The sequence below is a fragment of the Gavialis gangeticus genome, unplaced genomic scaffold (assembly GCF_001723915.1).
Source record: "Gavialis gangeticus isolate Ggan-Ray unplaced genomic scaffold, GavGan_comp1, whole genome shotgun sequence".
NCBI lineage: Eukaryota > Metazoa > Chordata > Crocodylia > Gavialidae > Gavialis > Gavialis gangeticus.
Window position 1 is genome coordinate 5,755,475 of NW_017729009.1, and position 10,026 is coordinate 5,765,500.

At 43.5% G+C, this 10,026-nt stretch overlaps 2 protein-coding genes across 2 annotated transcripts in view; one reads left to right on the forward strand and one right to left on the reverse strand.

The window, feature by feature from the left end:
• Nucleotides 1–6,891, forward strand: part of SLC2A10 (solute carrier family 2 member 10) — a 20,105-nt gene extending 13,214 nt beyond the window's left edge. The window contains exons 2-5 of the mRNA XM_019509853.1: nt 1,412–2,788; nt 4,720–4,842; nt 5,556–5,691; nt 6,445–6,891. Coding sequence (XP_019365398.1) covers nt 1,412–2,788; nt 4,720–4,842; nt 5,556–5,691; nt 6,445–6,544 — 1,736 coding nt within the window. The 3' untranslated portion in view covers nt 6,545–6,891. The remainder of the gene's footprint in view (nt 1–1,411; nt 2,789–4,719; nt 4,843–5,555; nt 5,692–6,444) is intronic.
• The window catches only part of TP53RK (TP53 regulating kinase), a 56,066-nt gene that overhangs the window by 37,247 nt on the left and 8,793 nt on the right, over nt 1–10,026 (reverse strand). The gene's annotated exons all lie outside the window — the stretch shown is intronic.

The following is a 10,026-nucleotide window of genomic DNA, read 5'->3' on the forward strand; positions in this document are numbered from 1 at the left end:
TTACAGAGAGTTTAGTACCTGGAGCACAACTATGCTGCAGTTTAAAAGTAATCCACACTTATACAGCAATTTACCTGTCCACATAATTACACAATCAACAGGAGCTGGATTATTTGATAACATTTATCTAGTGAAGAGAAGATAAGGGGAATATGTTTAGCTCAGTTATTAGTATTGGTAAGACAGCCTAAAATGGAGACAGTCAGCAAAAAGAAAAGGGTCATAAGATCAAGTCTAATATCTGGTCCACTTATTAACTCAACTACTCATCCCTCTCTGTTCACAAACTTACAGGGTGGATCAAAAACAGAACATGAGGCAAACAAGTGTTATAACACTACAGGAAGCTATAAATAAAGTGCAAGCAATTAAGTCAGGATAATTCTGTCTAAAGCATCAGTATGCTGATATAAAAATAACAAGAAAAGAGATGCTATAGTATCACATATGTCTAGGACTAAACTTAGTGTTGTTTCTTGTAATAGTCAAAAGATGGTAGGGCAAAGAGCAAGGCTATCTAGCTTATGCTAGACTTCAGGGAAAATATGTAATATTGAGAGCACTGAAGAGTGGAAGAAATTTTCCCCAAGTAAGTATAGCCAGTGCAGAGAATTAAGGAGTGTTTAAGTAAAATGTTAGAGGCAATGTGAGGATGAGTACCGAGATGCAGAAGGTCTCACTGGATAGGCCCTAGTGCTCCTTTCCAACTGTGCAATGAGTGTTAACAGGCATGTGAAACTGTACTCAGCACCTATTAATGGTAACTTCCCTCCACCAATGATTTACTTGTGAAGTTCCCGGATGGTGAAAGGAAGACACAGAGATGTATCTGAGCTGCAAACAGAGACCAAGAGCATCATACTGATAACACACTGCAGTGAAATATAGAAGGAGAAAACTGCATTCCCTGGCTAGTTTTTGCCTATTTAGAACCAAGGAAGGAAGAGTTTAGAGGGTATGAAGAATTCGCCTCTATAAATCATGCATGGCTCCACTATGTTATCGTAGGCCTGTGTGTTCAGAACCAGCTGACAAGAAATGGCTGCAATAGAATTATTGAAAATGAGGGTTGGGAGGGACCTCAAGAGGTCACATCTACTCCAGCCCCCTGCTCACCCCCATCCCCAACTAGATCCTTTTCTGTAAGTAAACTGCATGTGCAATTATTATGATTATGTTCACATTTGTAATTCCATACACACAGCCAGCGAGATGCCTGCTTGGTTGTATGCCTATCACATGTATATCTATATGGTTAGGGTAACTCTTTAGGCAGTTTAAGCACGCAGTTTTGCATGCTGAAAACTTGGGTCCCAGTTTATCAGACCTGCTCTTTCCAAGTTGTGTTACTAATTTGTTTTCAATTATGAGGCCAGAAAAATGAATCTATCATTGTTTGCTTGTTTTCTAGGTCATACATTGCTGGTCCTCCTCCTGTCTGCAACAGTGTCTCTCCTGGGTGGACTGATATTCGGATATGAGCTGGGGATTATCTCTGGTGCTTTACTGCAGCTGCAGATGGACTTCCACCTTAGCTGCTTCAAACAGGAAGTCCTTGTGAGCTCCATGCTCACTGGGGCTCTCCTTGCCTCCTTGGTTGGGGGCATCCTCATTGACCATCATGGAAGGAGGAGAGCAATCCTGGTTAGCAACCTGGTCTTGTTTTGTGGCAGCCTTATTCTGACACTGGCTGGGTCATTTATGTGGCTGGTATTTGGACGCATGACCATAGGGTTTTCCATTTCTGTGTCATCCATGGCATGCTGTATATATGTCTCAGAAATGGTGGCTGCTCATCAGCGAGGGCTGCTGGTGTCTCTCTACGAAGCTGGCATCACGGTGGGCATCTTAGCTTCATATGCACTGAACTACATATTCTCAGAAATGGCTGAAGGATGGAGATACATGTTTGGACTGGCTATTGCACCTGCTGTAGTACAGTTTCTCAGTATCCTCTTCCTCCCAGTTAACCCCACTAAATTCAACTCAGGTGACTGCGACTCCCAGCAGGGCCTCATTCAATTACATGAAGATGGGGAGGAAGCAAAACTAGAATCACATAAGGAAAAGCCTTATTCATTTCTTGATCTTTTTAGGTCTCGAGACAACATGAGAAACAGGACTCTGGTTGGCCTGGGCTTGGTGCTCTTTCAGCAGTTCACTGGGCAGCCCAATGTCCTGTGCTATGCTTCCAAAATCTTCCGCTCAGTGGGATTTCAGAGCAATTCTTCTGCTGTCCTGGCTTCAGTTGGGCTTGGTGTGATGAAAGTGATTGCAACACTAATTGCAATGGCCTGTGCAGACAAGGCTGGCAGAAGAGTGTTACTGATTGCTGGATGCATAGTGATGTCTTTCTCTGTCACCATCATTGGGCTCACCAGCTACACCATTCCACTAGACATGGCCAGAGACTGTCAGACTGATGGAGACCCCAATGCTTCATACAATATAGCACAACATGCCATAAATCCGGGATCCTTCCAGCCAGCTGCATCATATATTCCACTGACTTTAGCTGCTGGCAAAAGTCGAACGAGTCCCCATCGTGCTGTTACAGGACCAGAAGGCCTAACAAAAGCCTATGCTAATACTAGAAGCAGAGAGATCATTACAGATTCTTCCCACACTCAGAGAAAGTACCTGCTAACCCAGTCCAATAAAGAGATGGTGCAAGACACTAGCCCTTCTTTCAGTGATGGTCTTTCTAGGGAACATATGGTTTTAAATTGGATTACGCTGCTGAGCATGATGGCTTTTGTAAGCGCATTCTCAATTGGATTTGGACCAAGTAAGTACAGTGTTTATACCTCCTGGGTCTGCAGTAACTCATAGTATAAAACTAAGATTGATCTTCACAATACTCTGGGAACATTTGCTACGCACCTGCTTTACAAAGTATCCTGCAATTGAAAAACATATCCTGTATTCAAACCCACCAGAATGATTTCCAGCCCTGCAGACTGAAAGTCTCCTACAACACTTGTGATAGCATCCCCTACACACTACGTCTGACCTAAACTATTTTATTTAGAAGTGTTTTGATGAATTCAGTCATGGTGGAATCTGAGCTTCTCACAAATGCAGGGGACATGGAAGTTTTAGTAACTACATATTACAGATGGGGAACCAAGGCACAGAGGGACTAAATGACTTGTGCAACACAGGAAGGAAAAGACAGAGCAGGAAACAGGGAAGGTTCCTCCATTTTTCATTGCTGGGCCTCTCAGCCTTCATCTCTTTCACTCTCTATCACCTGGGTCCCAGTCCAATGCAGTCCAATCCCCAGTCCTTTGTCCTGCCTAAAGGTCCATCTTTAGGCAGGACACACGGAGACTTCATGTAGTCTTTAATATTTGCTCTGCACAATGCGAAGGGCCAACATGTATTTCTGTGTCCTGGCACAGTCTTGGACTTTGATTTCTAGATCTTTACAGCCCTATCAACCACTCAAGGCATCTCTCCCAACAGAATTGAGGCTAATTAGCCAGTTAGTGACAGCTGTGGTATAGACACTGATTCACCAGGAACTGGAGTGAGGTTATCAACTCATTTCACAGAGGTTACCAACCAGTGGTCCCCTGACAGTGGTTTTTGGCAACTATTGGACCATAACTAGTGATCTAAAGAGGAAAAATTATATATGATATTTTCTTGTATACAACACATCCCAGAATATAGTGCACACCTTGTTTTTGAAAGGCATAATGAAGAAAAAAGATCTTTCCTTGTAGGAAGAAACTGTGTAACAGTTATGGAGCTGCCCCTGCTCATTGTTGTGCTCCCTGTGGCTTGCTGCAGAATTTCCTGTCAGTTTTACCTGGTAAGGGGCAGAACCGGTTCTTACCATATTTCTTATATATAATGTGCACCCAAATTTCTAGCAGCTGTTTTTAAGGGAAATCATGCATGTTTTATGTAAGAAAATATAGTATCCTATACCATTGCCTCAAGTCATTCCATCCTTATTCCAGATTCCTTTGATTTTAGACCATGAAGCTTGCCTTGTATGGGCATGACAGGCCCTGTTCAGGTATCTGGATCATTTAAAATTGAATCTTTTCTGTTGGTTTTTCCTACTGCTATATATAGTAACCTCGTGAAAGCTTCATGGTAGCAGCTGCTGCTTTCTTGAAATTATATTCATGCAGTAGACAGATAAGCATACAGATTTGTGATTGTAGGCTTGCTTGGGAGCTCTGGCATTTATTTATTCTGTTTTAAATAACATGGAAGCTTTGCTTTGAGGATAAATAAATCACAGCTAAAGGCATTTGAAAAAAATCAGATTAAAATCATGGTAGGTCCATGTCAAGCTTCATAACCTTGACAGCAACCAGTAAGGTTCTATAAAAACTGCCCGAGAGCCACACTGAAAGGTCCTGTTCTCTGTGGAAAGCAGCACAGTCTGTAGGTGATTGAGAGAGATTATTTACAACTCTACCGCATGCGACTATATGTCATTGCATCATTTATGCTCCCTGTATCTTAATTTCCTTATCTGTAAAATCCTAAACATAATGTTTGGCCATCTCTGTAAAGCTCTTTGGCTCATGCTGAACAGCTCTCTGCTGCCGGACTGTGTCAGTACTATCGTTCTGCAATGAAATGCGTGTCATACAAACAGCTGCCTGGGACCAGAGTCCAGCCTTTCTTGCAATCCCACAGAAGTCATTTAAAATAAATTGTCATGTTTCTCTCTCTCTTCTCCAATCTTTGCAGTGACGTGGTTGGTCCTCAGTGAGATCTACCCTGCTGGAATAAGAGGAAGAGCCTTTGCTTTCTGCAACAGCTTTAACTGGGCCGCTAATTTACTGATTAGCCTCTCGTTCCTTGATCTTATTGGTATGTCATCCTTTTTTGCTGTTGGCCTTTTCAAAAGCAGCCTGCCAGCACACTTCACTAGCCACTGGTGTGGAGATTGGGTGTAATTTCTGGCCACTGGCGGTCAGGCAATAATAGAATGGATGTAGCCCATTTCTTATGAACTCTGCCACATCAGGCAAGACTTGAACTATCATGAAATGTAGAGCGTAGATCTACCAGAAGAGACTAAAGGGTCATGCTGTTAGGAGCTAAGCTGAGCGTTGCCCTTGGTGAAGTGGTTCCTTGCAGCTTCTATGCATACTCATAAAATAGCCATAGTTTTTGCTGAATTATTTTACACTGTGGTGCAGGATCTGGTTTAGTCAGCAAAACACTGAGCTTTGGGACTCCTGACAGAGCTGTCTGATGCTCCAGGCTGAGAAATTTATCAGGTACTGCATGGCCTCTGGAGCTGAGGTTAATTCATGCTCTAGGAATTATGTGGCCCTGGCAGGCAGAACCCAGCATATAAATACATCATATTTGTAGAGCTGGGAGTTGCCTTCCTCCACAGCTGATTTACATATTAGGCCTTGTGTGTATACAGGAATGGCTTTTCCTTGCCTTGTTTTATGGGCTTCAAAAAATAAAAGCCCCCATGCAGCAGAAGTGATATTCACTTAAGATCCATATTCAATGAAAATGGTCTCATGTCTCATTAACCTTTCCCTCTTTTGAACCTGTTTCTATAGATGCCATAGGCTTATCATGGATGTTTCTTCTTTATGGATTGGTGGGAGTAGCAGCTGTTGTGTTTATTTATTTTTTTGTTCCGGAAACAAAAGGACAGTCCCTAGAAGAGATAGACCAGCAGTTCTCACGGAAACGGTATGTACACTGTCCTGAGGAGGTGATTTTGAGTATGGAGAGGTTTTCCAGGTCAGGCCCAGCCCATGAAGTAGGGGCTGTGTGAGAAAATCTCGTAAGGATCAGGTCCTAAATTATTAATTTGAGGAAAGACTGATCTGTGTTACTAAAATCACAGATTCGCAGTAAATCTGCAAAATGTCCATGAAAGAACTGTGAAACTCTAAATTGGCTCCTTAGTGGAGAGGAAGATTAATTATGCCATTTATTCATTTGCACTTGACTCAGTTTGGAGAGCCCATCTAGAATGGACACTTTCACTGGCTTACTCTCAAACAGCATTACAGTAGCAGTGGTAACACAGGCCAGGACTGCGGTACATTAACAGCACTGAGGGGATGCTAAAAGGGACTGGGATTGCAGAGGTAGCTGTATCTGAGCACTAGAGGCTCTTTTAGCTGGGCTTCGTTGGATACTGAGATTGAACTAGGGTGCATTGATAGTCTCAACTGAAGTGTATTAAGGAGAGGAAGGACTTTGCCTTCCATACAAATTAACACAGATTTTTAAGACTGGAAGTGACCATCTGTTCCCATAGCATTTCACCTAGTAAATCCCATAGTAAGCAGTAACGTCTGGTTGAGCTACAGGATGTCTCTTCGAAAGATGTCCAGTGTGGACCCAAAGAAAGGATTGTAAAAGGTATCACTATGAGGTTGGAGAGGAAGAAATGTAAGTCTCAACTTCTGGATGACCTTAGTCATTTTGTGGCAGGTTACTGAAAAGGAACATAGCCAGGCGAAGATCTGGAAAGAGAAGAGGAGACTTTACACATGGTCAGTACGAAAGGGTGGAGCACTCCAGCACCTCATGAAATGCACCATCTGTATGTGTCACGTTGGACACAAAAAGAGTCTGTGACGTCTGAAGATTTTTTTCTCATTATCTTCAACATAATGTAGTCACCTATTTAGAGAAGAGTTTAGTGAGCCCTGTGCTCATCACAGTGCCTTACGTCTCAAGATATGGATATTAGCAATGCTATTGTGTCCCTCTATACACAACCTATGTACACAACACTCGCATTCTTGACTCTTGGGTAGAAACCATCCCATGGCTCTGGTAGCTTTTTATTTAAGAGAGACCATGGTTTGGGGTTCCCAGTGCTAACTGAACTGACATTTTTTGTATTTGAAAAATAAAGCACAAATATGCTGAGAACTTGGCCATCTGACTCTGCACAGCTCATCTGTGTGCAGACTGTTTTCTTTTCCCAATTTTTAGAGCTGTTTGTTACACTCCCAATACACAGGAATCCCACAAGCATGTCAGAGATTTCACAGAATCATAGAATCAAGAAAATTAGTGCTGGAAGGGGCTTCAGGAGCTCATCTAGTCCAACCCCTTGCTCAAAGCAGGACCATACCTAACTAGATCATCCCAGATCATCCTTTGTTAAGCCAGACTTTAAAAACCACCACCTCTTGAAGTAACCCATTCCAGTGCTTCACCACCTTTCTAGTGAGAAAGTTTTTTCCTAATATCCAACCTAAACTTCCCTTGCTGCAACTTGAGCACATCGCTTTTTGTTCTGTCATTTGCCACCACTGAGAACAGTCCAGCTCCATCCTCTTTGGGACCCCACTTTGGGTAGTTGAAGGCTACTGTCAAATACCCCCTCCATCTTCTCTTCTGCAGAGTAAATAAACTCAATTCCCTCAGCCTCTCCTCATAAGCCCCAGCCCTCTAACCATTTTCGTTGCCCTCCACTGGACTCTATGACTTATCCACAGCCTTTCTGTAGTGGGGGGTCCAAAACTGAACACAGTACTCCAGATGTGGCCTCACCAGTGCCAAACAGAGTGGAATAATCACTTCCCTCAATCTGCTGGCAACACTCTTACCATTGCAGCCCAGTATGCTGTTAGCTTTTTTGGCAACAAGGGCACACTGCTAACTCATATCCATCTTAATGTCCATTGTAACCCCCAGGTCCTTTTCTGCAAAGCTGCTGCTTAACCAGTTGGTCCCCAGCCTGTCCTGGTGCGTGGGATTCTTCCATCCTAACTGCACAACTTCACACTTGTCCTTATTGAACTTCCTGAGATTTCTTTTGGCCCAGTCCTCTGATGTAACATTTTGTCTGCTAAAAGTTTAGTTTTTTAACCTTTGTGCAGTGCCCCAGAGTCTGAGGCAGCTAGCTAGTAGAAAGTCAGAATAACTGACCCTGATTGAATAGAAAGAAAACTGGAACAAATGCTAGCTCATGGGACTGTAGGGTAAGGCATAAGAATCAAAGCACCACATGACATTATTCCACGAAGTCTGCAGCTACACTAATAGGAAGCTATGCTCAGAAACATGGGTGCACAATCACATTTGCCCATTTTGCCCCTGCAGAGACAGTTTTGCAGGCACGGCTGCCTGGGGTTTGCATGCACTTACAATTGTGAGTTTTCAATTTTCAGGATCCTTTTTGGAAAATATGATCCTGAAATCCTCTTTTTGCAGGTAACATGATCCCTACCTTTAATGAGCTCCTTTCAGATTGTCCCCTGAGCATACACACATCATCAAAATGGCATCACTATTTAACACCACAATCACCTCCTTGGGTAAAAGCTTTTGAAAGTTGAGAGGCCTTGCACTGTGCCATAAATGGCAGCTGGTTTAAGCTTTAGTGGAAGAGGCAGGTGGGAAGAAGAACCAAAATTCCTGAATTCAGTGCTCTCCACTGATAGTAGACCCAGCAGGCAGCACTGTGGTAATTAAGAGTTGTTGCCATCTGCCATCTGATTGGAAGTCTCTGTGAAGTTACTTTGATGCATCTCAGACCAGCAGGCTGTGAAGCCCACATCAGCCATGAGCACAGTGGCAATTTGTTGGCCAGCTCAATAAGGAAAGGAAGGATTTCACAAGTAAGGGGCAGCGACCTTCTCTCCTTTCTCCAGATGAGTTCCTCCACTGATGATACCATTCCCTTTCCCCAAGTGTTCTCTTGTTAATAGAAGTATATTAGTCTTCCTGACTTTCAAATTACCTTCTCCCCTTCTGTTGAATGAGAAGCGGGTCCTACTACCATTGGCAATACTGCAGAACAAGTACCTGGCACCAAGCAATGCAAGGCTCAACCATTAGGAACCAAAGCACAGACTCCAGCCTCAGTGTATCTTTCTGAGTAATTATTAATGCAATCATGATTCCCCCACTTTGCTTTGGAGGGGGAATAGTGGCCTTGCCATTTAGAGTCACTGCAAGCCCCTTAGTTAAATACCTCTTCCTTTTTATCTGAGATAAATACTCAGCTCCTCAAAGATACATAGGTGTTGAATTCCCCAGGGAATTAGTTTCCTAAATACTTTATTACCAAATGTTCTAACCCTGGTAGTGAAAAGATGTCCATGCTGAGAAGACTCTTTCCTGCAAAACTGTTGAGTAAATGGGTCAAATGATGGTTACAGATATCTGCCATCCCCTCTTAAGAGTCCCTTCTCTATATGCACACACATACATGCACCTGCACACCTACCTCTGTGTCCCAGAGCCCCCATGACAAATGTGAGATCCTGTTACCTAGTGGAAGCAAATAAAAATTTGGAGGGATGTGGTTTTCACATCTGGAAAACTGTGGTTCCTTCTTGTGTCCTATAAATCAGAGTGTAACTTGCATAATGCAGCCCAGTGCTCCTGGCCTGCTGCAGTAGGTTCCTAACTGCTGGAAGATGCTACTTCTGTCCTCCTTTGCCGTGGATTGGACAGATGGAATTTGATAATGAGGACATCCCTGAGTACCGGTGCTCATTTTCAGCAGCATATGGTGCTAGGCATACCCCAAATAAAATCAGGCTCCGTCCTTGCCCCAGAAAGCCCAGACTCTAGGATGGAGGTGAGAGAAAGGAGGAAATAAGCAAATGAGCCAGAAAGCCTGATGATAATGATAAGTGATGTCATGATAATGCAAAATAGTTATGATCCAGAGAGGTTGTGGTTGGGATGGGGGTATTTTGTCAGTAAAGAGGTTGACAGATGTTCCTAATTTTGTGGCCTATTATAAACTGGTCAGGGGGGATCAGCAGGCATTGGGGGAGTCACTGTTCCCCCGATCACCGCCAGGAGTGACCAGAAATAACAGTCACAAGCTGGCAGAGGGTAGGTTTAGGTTAGATATCAGGAGGTGCTATTTCATGGTCAGGGCCGCTAGGGTCTGGAACCAACTTCCAAGAGAGGTGGTGCAGGCTCCTACCCTGGGGGTTTTTAAGAGGAGGTTAGATGAACACCTTGCTGGGGTCGTTTGACCCCAGTACTCTTTCCTGCCATGGCAGGGGGTTGGACTAGATGATCTTCTCAGGTCCCTTC